This window comes from Amphibalanus amphitrite, unplaced genomic scaffold (assembly GCF_019059575.1).
Source record: "Amphibalanus amphitrite isolate SeventyFive unplaced genomic scaffold, NRLGWU_Aamphi_draft 000676F_arrow, whole genome shotgun sequence".
NCBI lineage: Eukaryota > Metazoa > Arthropoda > Thecostraca > Balanomorpha > Balanidae > Amphibalanus > Amphibalanus amphitrite.
Window position 1 is genome coordinate 202,839 of NW_024882170.1, and position 17,288 is coordinate 220,126.

Here is a 17,288-nt window from a genome sequence, read left to right on the forward strand (position 1 = left end):
CAGCGTTGAAATTTTGTATGGGATGGCATTTAATCCAAATGACACGTGTCTGGTGTTTGCAACACCAACAAAAGATTACACCACCTCATCGCGTTCCCAAGTGTCTCCTAGAGAGATGACACTACCTCATCCCAGTGAAGAATGTGTCTAGCGGAGAGTCGCCATATTAGCCCAGTTATATGTGTCTGGTGGAAAGATGACAGCACATGACTCCATGCATGCATGCGACTTTACAACTAGTGCCTGAAACGTCTGCATTAGTCACCCGGCTGGAATAACAAAAGGTACTTGCATAGGGATGACACCAACCCGTCTAAGCCACACATGTGTCTGATGGAGAAAGAACACCACCCCTCAGCTCAGTCCCCACACATTTCTTATACTAACCGGCGGCGGGGAGATGACACGGCTGCTCCTATTGCTGGGCACGTCCAGGTCCATCCCGAAAGGCGCCGGAGGCTGCGCCAGTAGGTACTCTGTGTCCCCCGACCGGTTCAGCTCCGCGCGGTCCGGTGGAGGTCGTTCTGTGCACGTTGGAGGCCCCGAGGAGCTGCTGCTTCCGCTGAGGAGACAAGGAGAGTCAGACGGAGAGGCAGATTGGTGTGTTTGTGACTTAAACAGACAGATATAGGTTAGTTGAATCTCATGGCATTTGCATGCCGAATTGACGAGTGCAAAGTGAATTAACCTTCGCCCCAGTGGGGGGGGGGGGCATATGTTACCACCCTGTCGCGTTTTTTGCGTGTGAGTAAAAAACTGCGGCGCGTAGCGCCGCGCCGCTTGGGGTAGCTTTTGGTACACCAATTTTGGACAATGTGTGAAATTTTTGACCCCAGGTCATGTCAGGTCAGGTCACCAGGTCAAGTTAACTGACCAAGCCTAAAAAAAGTTTGCAGTCATGTCTAGCCTGCAGTGTTTGTCAGAAAGGTTTCAAACTTGGTTGATTGCATGATGTTATGGGCGCCTACAATTTGTATATCTCGGATTTTTTATATCCGTGACCTAAGGTCAGGTCAGTGGCGTGACCTTTCCATTACAAGTCAATGGAGAAAAATGAAAATGCCTCTAGATCCGTGTGTACACATAGGAACAGTCCAAATATTTCAGAATCACAATGACTTGGACCGACCATGATGACCAAGGTGTCATTTTTGCTGATAGCCTCTAGAAAGGTCATCCGAGGTCATTTGAGGCTACAAACAGATTTTTGCCAATAACTCGCGATTGGAAGGAGATAGAACGCTGGGGATGGTCTCATTGTGTTTGTCTTGTTGAGACGCATCGACTGATATGCAATATGACCTTTTCCGGTCAGGTCATGACCTTGAGCTGAGGTCAAATTTTCAAGTTGACCTTTCAAGGTCAAATTATAGTTCATTCGACGCGTCTCGGCGAGAGGAACATGATTCTGGCAATAGAAATGTTGTAGCTTTTTGTAGTCGAAAGTTATTGTCGAAAATCAATTTTCGTAAAAACAGCTATTTTTGGAGTTTTTGCCCTCTGGAGGCTAAACCGTTGACCTGAGGTCAATTTTGATAATGACTGTATCAAAAGAAGAGTTCAAAAGCTATCGATTACTTTTTCATGCGTTTTTCTAGCTACCATAGTTCCTGAGATAACGGCATGTTTTCTGAAAAATATAATGACCATTGGCAAATTTTGACCTTTGATGACCTCTGGTGACCCCAATACTGCTCTGAGATGAAAAATGACGGAAATACTTTCAAACGTACGCATTGAGAGCTATCGACTGCTTTTTACCGCGTCTTTCTAGACCTCTTAGTTTTTGAGTTAGAGGTGGGTGGTAACATATGCCCCCCCCCCTCACTAGGGCGAAGTTGGCGGACACCGCCACTGGGGCGCGGGTTAATTTAACCCGGCGGCCGCTGGGCCCCCGCGCCACCCGCCGGCCGCTGGGGGGGGGCATATAGTTGCCCCCCCCCCCCTTTACTTCTGCGACGATATCGTCGCAACGCGAAGAGATAGAGAAGCGAAACTTTGTACACATCTTCCTGAATACCTAGCCGAGGTTGTGTCTAAATTTGGTGTCGATCCCATTTGAAATGACGTCACAGCGACGTCACAAGTGAAATCATAGATTTGCGACTCTCATATTCCTCACGATACATCAGATAGTGGGACCGAATATAAAGGGTCGATTATTGGTCAGAAACTAGATGGAAGTGTAGTTAGATGTTTTAGGAAGACAGCAGGTGCTGTCTAGTTCATTTTCAGTTGAGTTTCATGCTCAGCGTCATCAGAAACGGTCCATATCGGAAAACGACAAAACTTTATGACGTCACTGTGACGTCATCTTAGGTGCTACAACCACCAAATTTTCCTCAAACATTGCCTAGGTATTCATTTGAAGCTATGCCAAGTTTCACGTTCGTAGCTTATCAGGTTTCGGAGATATTTCATAAAACGTAAAGGGGGCAACTTTATGCCCCCCCCCCCCAGCGGCTCGTGGGTTAAAAAAAGATCAGTCAGTTACCTACGAGTACATTGAAAGGTAATTGGCGCTGGACATCTGGTTCGCCTTATTGTGCTCTTAGCGGATTAGTCAGTAAATCTGCAGGGAACTGGGAGTGATTGATTGATACGACGGTTTTATTGACCACTCAGCTGGGATGAAGTGCTCCGTCTCGGAAGTATTGTGCCATCAAGTCTGGCCGATAGTTTAGTAGCTTTCGCAACGGATTTGTGCTGACCTGAGCTTGAAGGAGCAAGAACGAATGTCGGTATGATATCGACATGAGCATAAGAACAAATAGTTAGTCTGGGCATTACGCATCAAATCCCTGAAATAATTCAACAAAATGGAGTTCTGAGGCATACAATACTTGGCCTTTAGCTATTGGAATCGTTTACAAAAATGCCCTGATTTTACACAACGGCACACTATCACCGAACATGACCACTTCTATGACTGCATTCCATCATCAATGACACCTATAGCTGCCTCTGTTGAGTAAAATAGTGGTCAGCCCCCTACTCTGTAATGAAAATGGAGTCTGCATCGCACTGTAACCGCCGGTGAAAAGGGTTATTAATCATTTACACCATACCGGAAGTGTGGTGGTGGTCAAGTTGTAGAGCCGTGAGTCAGGCGGGCGCAGCAGCTAAGACAGGAAAGGTTGAAAGGTGATGTCATGATCACTCATTCACTAGCGGTTATCCCGCGACAAACTGCTTGAGTATTTATGCTACGCTTTTAATAGAAAAGACAATTTTAGGTACCACCTTTACAGTCTTTTTCAACCGCCCATTTCTTGAGGGAGAAATTCTTGTCCGTGTGTAGAGATACAGGTAATTCGGACTGTACAGTAACTGCACTTTATCCACTTGGCTCGTAACACGATTTCATAAGTCCTTACACATCCACCTCGTTTCGCGTAGCTCGCAATGTGCACTCAGCCACTCCTAAGTGCATGTATTGTACCGTCCCACATTACTCTGGGGTCGGCCGACCTTACAGCCTCCGGGCAGAAAGGTCACCGGTCCGCGACTTTGCTCCATTGAGTGCCGCACTGCCACTGCATTACGGCGGCACCGGAACCGTCGAGCGTCGGCTGACCCACATCCAAAGCTAGGGAAACGTAATCCCCGGTGATAATTCGCGAGACAGCTTCGTCATTGCGTCACGAAGTTCTTTTGTAATAGATGTCGCAAGGACTGTGTCACCCTTGCGGCCTTCATGTGGGAGTAGGTGTAAAACGTATGTCTGCCTGTATTTTGTGCAACGAATTTCTGTCACTTGGATGAAAATACCACCTAACTCAATCGATTAGAGGTAAACACTTCCTAATCGGAACCGACTCCCTTAAAAATGTATACCCATTTCCATTTTTCAGTCACTCACCTGACGACGGAGAGTCTCTCGCGCAGTTCCTCCTGCCTCCTGTCCGTGTCCTGGTCGTCAGTGTCGCTGTGACAGCGGCACACGCAGCCGTCCTGGCTCTGTCTCCCGCTGCTGTCCGTGTCTGTGTGCAGGGACGCCGTCTCGCTGGGCAGGTGCGATATGTCCACCAGATCGTCCACCTCGAAGGAGCCCGGGGCCGGCACCGGCTGCCGGCCACAGAACGAGGTCTCAATCAGCATTTTGTGCGGTGATGGGGAGCGTGATTTTGCGGAACCCGTGGAGGAGAGGCGCGGCCTCGAGCCAGGCCGGTCGACAGTCAGCACGTTGCCGTACGAGTCCTTGCGGGGTGTTGAGGCAGAACGCCGACGCGCTTCGGCCGCCGAAGGGCTGTTCTCCTGCACAGTGCGGAAGTAAGTGAGCGTAGCATCTTCGAGTGTGTCCGCAAGTAGAGCAGTTTGTCGATGAACAGGAGCACAATCAGCACCGAGGCGAGATTGGATCTCTTCGTGTTTGAGCTCGCCTTCACGCAACTCTACTGGTGATCGAGGCAGCTGACTGAAGCTGCCGCTGGTGGGAAGTTCCTGAGATGACCCACTGGTCAGAGAGAGGCGACACGGACAGTCGGTACAATCCGCCGCTGGAGAGCGAGGCGTGGAGCGCGACGGAGGCGTCTCGGCCGGGTCTGATCGTCGCCGAGAGTCTTCGTCGACGTTGCGAGGCCGTCGCTGTGGTGCTGCAGAAGACGATCTGATGAGGTTTGTGTGCTTTGTGTCGGTTGAGGAATGTGTGGGGGATGATGATGAATGCTGGTGCACTGTAGCGCTGGTCGAAACCGAGCCCAGTTTTCTCGGAGTTCGGCGCGGCTCTGGGAGGTCGTTGACGCAAATCCAGCCTGGAGGTGTTCCAGGTGGCGTATCCGATAAGACCACTGGGCTCTTATATCCCTTCGCCTCTTCATGTTCTTCTTCCTCTTCGTCTTCCGCCAGAGATGACGCAGCCTGAATGACAGACATCCTAGGACCGTCTCCCGATGACGTCGTCTCAGTCTCCGCCGCTCGCTGCTGCCTTTTCAAACGAGGGCTCTGGAGACCCTCGTGTGCGAACTGCGACCAGCTCTTCATGGCCATTCGTTTTGGTGTTCGAATCAGCTTCAAACTATCTTGCGGTATCAATATTTTCACCCTTTGTGATGTAGGCGCGGGCTCAGTGCTGGCCTCTTTCACGTAATTGTTCAAATCTGCTGGTGTGACCTCTTTGGCTGATCGCGGACGCTCGACCCCAGCGGTGCAGCGCAGATCCGAGCCGCGCTGTTCGATCGGGACAATGGGATGTTGAAGTGGCCGCTCCAACGGCAAAGTGGTGGGCACGTACGGCAGCTCATCCTCGTCTGAGTCAGCCTGGCACAGCTGAGTGGCCTCGGCGTCCGGACCTACTGGCTCCGACCGCTCGGCGGCTGAGGACTCCTTGTCAGACCCTGAGGACCGCACTGAACGTACGGAGCGAACTGAGCGCACCTCGGCGTCTGCTTCGTCTGCGGCACTGCCGCCGGCCGGCTCGGCTGCAACGGCTGCGGGAGGCGAATCCGGGCGTGGCGCAGAATGGGTGTCGTTGGCTTCCTTCTCAGCATCTGTTGATAATTTCGGTTTTTCTTTCTCTTGCGCCATGGGTTTTTCTTCCGCTTTGGTGCTAGCTGACTTATTTTCATTGTCTTTCTTTTTATCTAATTTGGGAATGACGGCAGGTAAGACCCTTGGTCCTAGCTCGACCCCGGCTGGTCGTGGGTGATCATGCTCCACTGAGACAGCACCAAAGTCTCGTGTTAGCCGAGAAGGGGACTTCAGTGGTAGCGCAGGCGGAGGGGACTCGCCGGCTGGTCGTTGTGTTCTCTGCATGAGAGCAGAGTTCAGCTCACGCATCACATTCCCATACCCTTGGACGACCGGCGCATCTGGTCCCTTCCTCTCCGTAGACTCTTCAGAAGAGACGGCGTTATTACAAATCTGTTCGCTCGTGTTGGCAGATTCACCATCAAAGAACTTAAATTCAACTTTATTGATCTCATCTTCTAACCGATTTTCTAATGATGGAGAGCGTGGCGGTGAGCGTTCTCCGTCAGCTTTTCTCGGATGTGAGGCTTTTCTTTTGAAAATGCTCAAGATCGACCCTTTACCGTCCATCTCCCTCTCTTTTGACTTACTTCGTGACCTGCTTCGCTCCCTGAGTTCCCGTTTCGCCTCGCTGAGAAAGCGGCTGAAGGAGGATTTCCTTCTCGGTAGCGGCGAGTCTGGTGTCATGGCTGGACTAAGCGACTCCTCGCGTCGCCGCTGGTTCTGCCCCAGAGACGCTTTCCTCGACGATTCGTTGGGCGGCGCCTGATGGGGTGGCAGGGTGCAGGCTCGTCTGTCGTCAGGGGGAGAGGCACGACGCAACGGAGGCGATTCCTTCCGCAACGGCGGAGATTCCCGACGTAACGGTGATGACTCTCGACGTAAGGGCGGCGACTCTCGACGCACTGGCGTCGAGTCTCGTCGTATAGGCGGCGACACTGCCGGAGAAGGCGTGTGGTGACCGTTGCTTGCGAGGGCCGGAAGCCGCGGCTCCGGGATTTCAGTCGGTTCTTCCGGAGGTGCTAGCGGCCGACTACCGCAGAAAGACGTTTCCAGCATTGTCCGATAGGGTGACACAGATCGCCGACCCGACGCTGTGGAACAGAAAGACGAAATCCTGCTGCTGCGCCCGCTGATGGGCAGGATCAGCTCACTTCCCGCAGACGACACCGAGTCCTTTCTCACTGACATGTGTGGGGCGCCGAGCTCGTCTGTGGCCCCTCGCAGCTCACCAACCTCTTCCTGGAAGCCTCCATCGGCCTCGGGTGTCGTCGCTCGGCTTCCCTCGCTGGCCGAGCTGCTCGCCTTGCTGACCTGGATGGTGACCGCCGGCAACGCCAGCTTCTGGCAGTTGATTTCTGCCGGCGCCGCCTTGGCCATCACCCCACCTCCCTCAATATCGAGGTCGACACTCCGCTCCATGCTGCAGTCGACGCTGCGGTCCACGCTGATGTCTTCGAAGCTGGCCAGCGGCGCCGGGCCGCGCTGCCGCTGTCGCGCGCACAGCTCGGCTCGCTTACGCCTGCCGGCCTCGCTGAGCCAAGCACTGGCCGTGGCCATGCCGGTTAGAGCTCATGGGAGCCGCACATTGCACGCTGACGGTCACCTGGAAAACAGAGACGTAGGTTAGTGAGTGAGTGAGGCCTGAGGGAGAGAAAGAGAGATAAAGAGAGAGAGAGAGAGAGAGAGAGAGAGAGAGAGAGAGAGAGAGAGAGAGAGAGAGAGAGAGAGAGAGAGAGAGAGAGAGAGAGAGAGAGAAAGAGAGAGAGAGAGAGAGAAAGGGGAGAAAGCGAGAAAGAGAGAAAGAAAGAGAAAGAGAAGAGAGAATGCAGAGAGGGAGAGAGAGAGAGAGAGAGAGAGAGAGAGAGAGAGAGAGAGAGAGAGAGAGAGAGAGAGAGAGAGAGAGAGAGAGAGAGAGAGAGAGAGAGAGAGAGAGAGAGAGAGAGAGAGAGAGAGAGAGAGAGAGAGAGAGAGAGAGAGAGAGATAGAGAGAGAGGGAGAAAAGTTGGAGACGGTAGATGAAAGGATTGGAGGAAGGGGAGATCGATACTGAGCGATGATTTATTCATTACTTTTAGGGGATTAGTGTCATATGTTATTCGTAACACTATTATAAATTTCCAAAATCATTACAGTCGTATGTAGCGCGACGCTCCCCATTACAAAAATATTATTTTGTGTCTAAAGACCCACGACTCCGCATAGATTCAATATTGTGTCTAGTGGCTTAGTCGTATTATAAAACACGCAATCGACCTCAACTGCACACGTCTGATTCATGAAATATCCCCTTAGCTGACCGGAAAGTGGACGGAATAACCAAGCCGTATTGCGACACATTAGATGATACAACTTTATTCTCTTCACGTACGCTACAGCACTACATACAATATGTAAGCCTGGTTTTGAATTCACGTCGCCACCTTCAATGCACTGCATAACCGGGTACTAAGTCCACCGAAACGAGCTGACGCAACAGCACGTGCGTGCGTGTTCATGGCCTCAGCAGTGTGGTGCTCAAGCTATCAAGGAAGGAGTTATAAACTATTTAATTCGGGAAGCTCTGGAATGAATGGTATACGACGGACAACAAACGCCGAAAGGAATGGCGAAAGTTACATTCCATTGGAACAAGTCACACGTCAAAGGTAACGTAACATGTCACATCACATGCCACGTAACTCATCACATAACACAACATCCCGTTACGCGTCACGTCACCATTGCGTCACCGTTACGTCACAGTAGCCGTCACTATGTCCCGAAGCTCCAATCAATGTGCGTTACCGATACCGTGTGATTGGTCTTTCGGTCAATACACTGATGATCCGTGTGTCGGTGCTGAAGGTAAATCAGACATAGCTACCAATGAGGGTGGTATTTTGGGCACACGCTAGCACGGATGCGTGACTGAGGACATCGGTGACGTGCATGGGCAGTATGTGTACGTGCTTGTTTGTGGTGGTGATTGAAAGGTAAATAAGTAGTGAGCACAGAATTCAAGCTACGTTATTACGTATGGATTCCGAAACCATGGATGTACACAAAGACGCACATTTTACGGGATAATAAAATATAGCATTGGCCTAAAACCGTGCAATAGCCATGTGATCAATGTTGCCCTGACTAAATAAATAACTATCTTAAAAATATCTAGCCACTGGTTACTGCTGTCCACTAGCCGACCGGCGGAATCAATGCAAAGTCGGGAATTCGGCGAATCGCCAGAGTTTCGGCGCTGTCTGGTTATTGAGGAACCAGCTCATCGGGTCAGATTTAACGGTCCTAGTGATGGTTTCCATCTGTTGACTTTAATGGAGAAGAGGCATGTGGGCGATTTTCCGATTGTAGATGAAATTTGTGGTGAGCAAATTTAACTTGGTACCTGTTATCGCTATCTGGCACGGCAAACATGTCATATTACCATAAATTGTTTGGATTTCCGGCTTTCATGGACATGCCTGATAACAATCATGCAGTTTTTTAACCCTCGCGGGCCGGGGGGGGCGTTTTTCGCCCCCCCCCTGTCGAATATTTGCGATAGCTCCCGAACGCTTAGGGATAGGAAAGCGAAACTTTCAGTACCTTTTCTCCCATCAATTTGACATCTTCTGAAGCAAAAAATTTGGACCTAGCCCCCTTGATGACGTCACAAGGTTCATTTTTCTAGACCCCTGCACGGCAAACTTCGGCGTCACAGACGCAAACTTCAAATAGCTGCTAAAAATAGAGTTTTAGAGATAAAGACAAATTACGAGCACGGTTGTGTAGCGTTTGACCCAGAGAAAAATAGAAAATTTGTTTTGGTGACCTGAGGTCAGAGGTCAGGTCAACGACCCCGAAATGTGGTTTTAGTTTTTCGCAAATAACTTCAACAAAAATGGTCCTAGAGCTACGACAGTGGTACCATCGCATTCGCCTTGTCAAGCCGCGTCGAATGATATATATTTTGATCGTAAAAGGTCAAGTTTTATGTTGACCTCATGTGACCTCGAATGACCTCTGGTTGACCTTGACACATGAAAGGTCGTTTATGATGGATTTGTACCCGCTGATCACGAATCTGGCATCTATTTTCCTCTAAGCCTTCATTTAGAGCTTCCGGATGGCAAAGTTGTCTTATTTATTATTACTAACTTGAATTAGTGAAATAGCAGGGATACTCTTCAGTGACCTTGACCTTTGAGCAGCCTTGTATCGTAAGAGGAACCACAAATATGGAACTGATAAGCCTCAAAACATTTCAAAACATCTTGAAAGTTAGCACGCAAGATGTGCAAAAAAGTGCCAAGTTTGAAGTCAATTTTGAGCGTGACCTTGACCTTGACCTTTGATTTAGAGCACATTTTCGGAATCCTCAGATTCTCTTCTTTTGTTTGACACCCAATTTTGCCGGTTTGATGCCGCCTGCCGTCCTCTAGAAGGCTTACTTTGAGATCACTACACATGTGCCGGTTTTTGCCTTTGACCTTGACCTCTGACCTTGAAAATTGACCTGAGGTCAAACATTTTAGGTGCTTTAGAATCGTCTCGTAAGGACCTTTCGTTTGGTATCGCTTTTGTTTCCGTAGCTCCCTTATTTACGGAGTTAGACAGGGGGGGGGGCGAAAAACGCCCCCCCCCCGGGCTGCGGTGGTTGGGATTACCCCCCGGGCCCGGCCGGGTTAAATAAAGACACAATTTTCTGTTGAATAAAGTTAAACAATCTATCTAATATGTATATTGTATAATCTTTGACAGCAAACAACCATCTGGGTAATATTCAAGAAGTTTGTCACATCCACAAAACCATTGATGAAGAATACATGCCTGTCTCTCCCTGCGGAGAATCGCCCTACATCCATCCAACCCCAATTTTCTGCCGATGCGGTGACTTCGTCACACCTGGCAATATCGCCTACACTACCTCTCCTATGCCATGCATGGCGAGAATCCGCGAACTCAGCTCATCAGGCTGCGGTATTTCCATCTGCGCTCAGCGCAGGTCTGCAGCCGATATATTCTGAGGGCGCCACGCCTCTCCAGTCAGGTTTTAGTGGCAATCAATGGCGCCGAGTGCCCGAGCCAGCCACAAGAACAGGTAGAGAGCCGAGAAATACAGAGAGAGACTGTGGTTCTGAGGAACGAGAGCGTGCTGCTGAGCTGCATCAAAGTCTTCGGGGATAAAGCAGGGATGTGAAGATGATCAAAGCGTTGTCGGTGGCTTCATTGTTTCTAAGACTGAAAATGTTGATAAAATCAGGACACTGATAAGAGCGCAGAGCTGTTCACGAAAAGGAATTGGTAAAAGCACCGTGATAGAAACAAATATGTTAAAACCACTAGCGCAAAGGAATAGTGATCAGTCATCATTACTAGCATTGACGGACGGCGCTGTCCTGGATCAGCTCCCTTGGGACAGGATGTCGGTCTGTACGGCAGGACAGGGACGGGGATAAACGCCTTCCCAAGGGATCGCTACGGAGAAAAATAATGCCAATATACCAGCAGACCACACTGAGCTACATTACTGTCTGTGGCGCCTTTCCTTAAAGTCATTTATTTCCACAACCAACACCTATATCCTTGGCTTTTATCGCTTCTCCCTCTTGCCCTGGCCAGTAGCCGGGTCGGCCGCACAGCAACGCCAGGCCGGCGGACGGAGGGGAGGGCTGATCAGTCCGCAGGGGGAGGGGACCCGGGGGGGGGGCACCACGCCACCGCCAAGACCCACTGGCGTGAATCGATCTGCACCAGCGCCGGTCAGCGACACTTGTGTGGCTCGCCCGGTACGGCACACTTGTTCCGCCCTGGCGGTGACGGGACGGACGGCTGTCGGCGTCGACGGGTCGACGGTAGACGAGGGACCTCATGTTCACATCAGACGCTCGGTTAACCCCGGAAGGCTCAGCATGTCGCCCCTATCCGACCAGCCCCCCTTCCCCCCCTGTCCGGCCGATAAGCCTCAGGCTGGTCAGCCAGCTCATGACAGAATCAGGCCGCCGGGCAGATCGGACGAGCAGAAAGAGCAGGGGGATAAAGCAGAGAGAGGAGGGGAGGTATAGGACAGAGCGAAGAGATAGGGGATTAACAGAGAAGAGCGGATGGGAAAATTATAAAGAAGAAGGCAAAGAAGGAAATAGGAGCAGGAGCATGCAGCTTAGCATGATACATGAAAGAATGGACTCTGGACATTGCGCGACAAGAGCTTTATTGGAGCTTTCTTTTAGAGACGATGTTTCCAAGCGCTTGTGAAACAACTACCTAAGGCAATTTTCCGTCTCTGAAATCCAATTTTGTCACCATTAGCATTTCAGCACATTGAATGTCGACCCAGAGCATTCGTTGCGCGACCGAGGCCGACACCACGCAACCGGCAGAGGGCAACACAGGAAGGCAGATCAATTCACAAAATGGATGATTTACCTTTGAAAACGGATGAAAAAAACGTATGGATGGATGAATTTACTGGAACATTAGCCACTCGCTCCACTGCCATACTACTCAGAAGTGGACGCCCGACGCGGAACCAAAACACGGCACCTCTACAGCGTCGAGCTGACCACCGCGCTGGAAAGTTCACCTGCACCACAAAGTTCCAGGCGGCCGGCTGACCTGTGACCTATACCGGCGACCCAGCGCCGCACGACACTCCCTACTCCGCCTAACGCAATCACGTCAGACCAGATTGAAGCCTGGAACGGCGACCAAGGTAGGCAGAAAGAGGAGAGCGGAGGGAAGGAGAGTGAGAGGGAGGAAGACACGTGTGGCCTGACGGGAAATATTAGCATGATAGCTGCGCAGATGTGTGGGTAACAAAGTTACGACTCGGGCACTTACAGGCGGTTAGCGAGTGATAGATCTAATAACAGATCGCCTGTCAGTGGTGTATGCAGATATTGCACGCCAATGTCATTGAATATGCACGTAGTAACACTGATCACTCGTTGCATTGAGCTCATGCATTTTCACGATTGAAAATGTTAGTAATTTTTCTATTGCACAAGCACGATTATTGCACGAGCATTTCCGACAAGATTGGTAGGGCGATGAGAATGGCCAGGTTCATAGGTTAGCTTCGATTTGTCACGCCTTGCTGGGCAGGACCTTTGATATTTTTGGGGAAGTAACAACTGGACAACCCAGTTATGCTCGATGTTCACAAATTCAGTTTCATAAATGATGACCTGCAAAAATTACCAAATCAGCTGCCATTGCTTGTAAGCTGAGCAGTTTGTTGGTGTCCCACCAACAAAAAATCTACCGATCACATTCAGCGAGGGTGGTGTCGTTCGCCAAAAAAAAGCTGCATTTCGTTTCCCGTCATCATAAAGCAGCATTAACACATTTTTCAAAACCTGCAATGAGCAAAAAGTGTATATATTTGAATAAGCATTTCATATGAAATTTGTCTGCCCAACATGTTATTTACGGTATAAAGGAACTATGTATTTCCTCTCGGCGCATTGGAAGTTTCACACCATCAGATGAGACCAAGGTTCGCTGGGTTCGATTGCTCCCTGTGCGCCGTGAGACGACATCGTTACCCTAACGAGATGTTTTCATTTCCGGGTTCGACTGCGTGACCTCAGTAGAGGTAGTGTCCCGTGGGGTCATCGTGTCTTCGTGCTATTTAACCAGACGGCGACATGGGGCAGACGCCATTTTCTGCTGGGATAGGTTGGGACATGACGGCTTACCACGCTACGTTACGGCAAAACACTTCCAATTAGGACCACACTTGCCGAGAAAAACTAAGTCGTCTCCCAAAACAGCGTTGCAAGTTTCAAAAATTAATATTTTGGCTATCATTTGCCTGGGGACCGAAGCAGACGTTAATAAGTTTTATTACGTCTCAGAGAATCTTGCTGGATGATTGAGGGAGACAATCTGAGTTGGAGACTGCACGCTTGCCCAGCAGATTTATCGGATTTGATTTCTGCTGCAATCACCAAATGACGTGTTCGCTTTATGTTCCTGCGATGCCAGTCAGTAAGCGACATTTACACATGCCTCCTGTCCATAGGAGTTGAGCTGGTTTCATCTCATACTGGACACAATAACGGGAGAGCATTCAAATATGCACATCATATAATGTTAAAGACAAATAAAAGTGCAATATTGTTACATAACGTTGCTTACCAAGGTCGTCGCAAAGAGCTGGGTCTGATTGTTAACAGAAAGAGTGGAATGGAATGTGCTTGTCTCACTCTAATGAACGCATTCCTTTTTATAGGTACTGGAGGCAATATAAATGCTTCAACGTGTCGTGAAGGGTCCGGCATAGAATGTGCAAATAACGGAAAAATTCAGTTGGCGGATGCAAGAAGATAAACAAAATTCATCCGTTTTCACTAGTGGATAGACGGAAAGATTGTGCAACAACAACAAAAAAATAAAACCAGTAAAACGCCTTTTGGGCGAAGAACGAGCGAGCGAGATAGTGAGCCCTGCATGTGCGGAAGGGCGAGAGGGTACTTCCAACGGGCTTGTGCAAAGCACCCTTCTAACCGGTCGCTAGCGGTGTGCCAAATTTGAACGCAATCGGCCCAGCCGTTCCTGAGATCTGGAAGCGGCATCCTGCACGTGCGCACGCGCAAACGGGGTCCAAAATGACTTTTGCACGGCACCCCACTAACCGGTCCCCAACCGTGTACCAAATTTGAGCGCAATCGGCCCAGCCGTTCTCGAGATCTGGAAACGCCCCCTGCACGTGCGCACGTGCAGTAGCACCCTAACCGCAACACATGGGAATGCATTGCCTGGTGGGTGCCTACCTGTATGCCAAGTTTCAACGAAATCGCCCCAGTAATTACCGAGTTACTGAAATGGGAACAAATTTGGCACCTCTTCTTTTTGTATTTTGCACGTGCAGTGGGGGTCACTCACATAGATCAAGAGCATCCGACCTTTGGTAGAAGGGATGCAGCTACCCTATACAAATTACCGCAAGACAATCGCTCAAGCCGCTGCTGAGATATGGGCCTCTCAAAATCACTACTTTTGCAAAACTGCTTGAACACCCTTGACTTTTCACGTGGCACGTGCCACGACGGTCACTGAGATGTATCAGAAGTAGTCAATTACGGGGTAGAAGGGATGGGGCTACCCAGCAAAAAAGACCGCAGGCCAATCGGTCCAGCGGTTGCTGAGATATAAGCCTCTCAAAAGCGTTACAGGCCGGGCCGGGCCGGGCCGGGCTGGGCCGGGCCGCTCATACTGAGATTTTTCCGTTATATTGAAAAGACTTCGCTTCGCTCGCTGCGCTCGCTCGCTCGTAATTATGTTCCATCATCAGCGAATAAAAAGTAACACTGATCGCTGGAAAGGGAGAAACAATTCGTCCGCAAAAATATCACAATTACAAAAATATCCCGCCCTGATTCAAGCTTTTGCTTTGCCGAAAAATGTAACCATAAGTTTTCCAGCGTTTTCTTTGTTTTTCTCATTTGCCGAGGCCAAATTCAAGAGTTATATTTTCACAAATGCTGTCCGCCTACCTCCTATGAATTGGCTGCATACATTTTATTCGATTTCTTTTTCATGAAAGTTCGCAATTTATCTATATAGTTCCAATGTATGTTTACCATTTCACTGGACGACCTTGAACAGAATTGCTCATTTTGAACGCTGCGTATTGAAATTCGTATTTGATAAGCTCATTTGTTTGCAAATTTTGAATCATTTGTTTACATTGCAAATCATAAAAAGAGTTAATTTTGACATAAATGTTATAATACGCACTGGCAGGATAATGTAATGGGACCGCAGAAGGAATTCGCATGCCATTTTGCCGTGTTTTCGCTCTAAAATCGAAAATGAGAGACTGTGAAAATTCGTTCAACATCCATTACCAAAGAGCAAAATCAAAATCATTGAATATTTGACAACAAAAACACATAGATATTCACTTCAAGTCAATTTAGATGAAACAAAGCACCATGCTTTAGTATCTTATACATATTATTGCCTCATTACTTACCCCACACAAAAGAAAGAAAGCATTTCTCCCATCCCGATAACTTACAATGCTTACCAAAGCTCCAGACAAGCCAGCAGGGTCGGACGCCAGGACACCTTCTCGCCTCTTCTTTTCTTCTCTCCCCCTCCTCCACCAGCACGGGAACTCCTCCTTCAACCCCGCACTGACCTGACCTGACCTGACCTGACCCCGAGCCGGCAGTGCCGCCCCGCAGCACCTAGCTGCCGCGCTGCGGCATGGGCGGCCGGGCTGCACTGTTTCCCTGGGCGGCGGCGGCGGCGGCGGCGGCGGGGTCCGACGGCCGCCGCCGCCGCCGCCGCCGCGCAGTCGGTCGATACGAAACGGCTAGTGACGAGCCGGCCCGGGGTCCTCGTGGCTACTGGCGGCCCGCCGGTCACGACATTCGGGGCAGATGGAGGGACGGAACGGGAGGGATGGAAAGGGAGGAGAGGAGAGGGGAACGGACGGAACGACACGGGGACAAACGGGACGGTGACAAACTAAACAGATGTGTGATGGACGGAGACGGGACAGAGGAGCGAGACGGGTAGGGACGGAAGGGAGGGAAGGGATGGAACGGAACGGATGGGAGGGAAGGGATGGAACAGAACGGAAAGGGATGGGAGAGGACAGACGTAACGAGTTAAATACAAAAGGAACAAAGGTGGGATGAAAACGAGACGTGGCATGGAGACGGAACGGAGAGGGATCGGTTATGGGACGGAAAGGAACGGAATGGAACGGAACGCAACAGCACGGAATGGAACGGAAAGGGATGGGAGAGGGTAGGGAAGAGACGTAACGAGTAGGAGACAAGCAAAACAGGCGTGTGATGAAAACGAGACGTAACATGGAGACGGGAGTGAGACGGAACGAAGACTATTCGGAGACGGCACGTAGACGATACAGCAATGGACAAGACTAGTGATGAATGAGGTAAATTTGTTCACAGAATGGTCAAATGACTCCAGTGAGTGATACGGTTCATCCACCTCAGGCAAGTGCGACGCAAAATACAACCAGTATAGCGCCTTTTGGGGCGACTAACGGAGCGAGCGAGGGGGTGAGTCTTGCACGTGCGAAATTTCGAGGGGGTACCTCCAACTGACTTGTGCACGACACCCTACTGACCGGTTTCTAGCGATGTGCCAAATTTGAGCACAATCGGCCCAGCCGTTCTCGAGATCTGGGAGCGGCACCCTGCACGTGCGCACGTGCAAAATGGGTCCCAACTGACTTGTACACGGCACCCTACTAACTGGTCCCTAACTGTGTACCAAATTTGAGCGCCATCGGTCCAGCCGTTCTCGAGATCTGGAAACGACCCCTGCACGTGCGCACGTGCAGCAGCACCCCAACTCTGGCACATAGATATGCAGTGCCTAGTGGGTGCCTACCTACATACCAACTTTCAGCGCAATCGGCCAAGTGGTTACCGAGATATTGCAACAATTACAAAACTGACACCTCTTCGTTTTGCACGTGGCACGTGCATAAGGGGTCACCCACATGCATCGGGAATAGTCCAATACTTGGTAGAAGGAATGAAGCTACCCTACAAAAATTACCGCATGTAAATCGGTCAAGTGGTTGCTGAGATATAAGCCTCGCAAAAGCGTCCGCACGGCCGGCCAGCCGGCCGGCCGGCCGGCCGGCCGGCCGCTCATACTCAGAAATTTCCGTTATTCTACGTAAAGGCCTGGCTACACCAGTATAGCGCCTCTTGGGGCGACTAACGGAGCGAGCGAGGGGGTGAGTCTTGCACGTGCGAAATTTCGAGGGGGTACCTCCAACTGACTTGTGCACGGCAACCTACTGACCGGTTTCTAGCGATGTGCCAAATTTGAGCACAATCGGC

The 17,288-nt window shown here is 50.2% G+C and overlaps 1 protein-coding gene across 2 annotated transcripts in view; it reads right to left on the reverse strand.

Annotated features, from left to right (window-relative positions):
• LOC122364429 (serine/arginine repetitive matrix protein 2-like) overlaps nucleotides 1–15,694 on the reverse strand; it is a 22,189-nt gene extending 6,495 nt beyond the window's left edge. The window contains exons 1-3 of one of the 2 annotated variants that reach the window (XM_043334785.1): nucleotides 15,485–15,694; nucleotides 3,863–7,075; nucleotides 388–562 (exon numbers count right to left, since the gene is read on the reverse strand). In XM_043334785.1, coding sequence (XP_043190720.1) covers nucleotides 388–562; nucleotides 3,863–7,029 — 3,342 coding nt within the window. In that variant the 5' untranslated portion in view covers nucleotides 7,030–7,075; nucleotides 15,485–15,694. Of the gene's footprint in view, nucleotides 1–387; nucleotides 563–3,862; nucleotides 7,076–15,475 lie in introns of both variants that reach the window. The other variant, XM_043334786.1, reaches the window with a different exon arrangement.
• Between the last annotated feature and the right edge of the window lie 1,594 nt (nucleotides 15,695–17,288).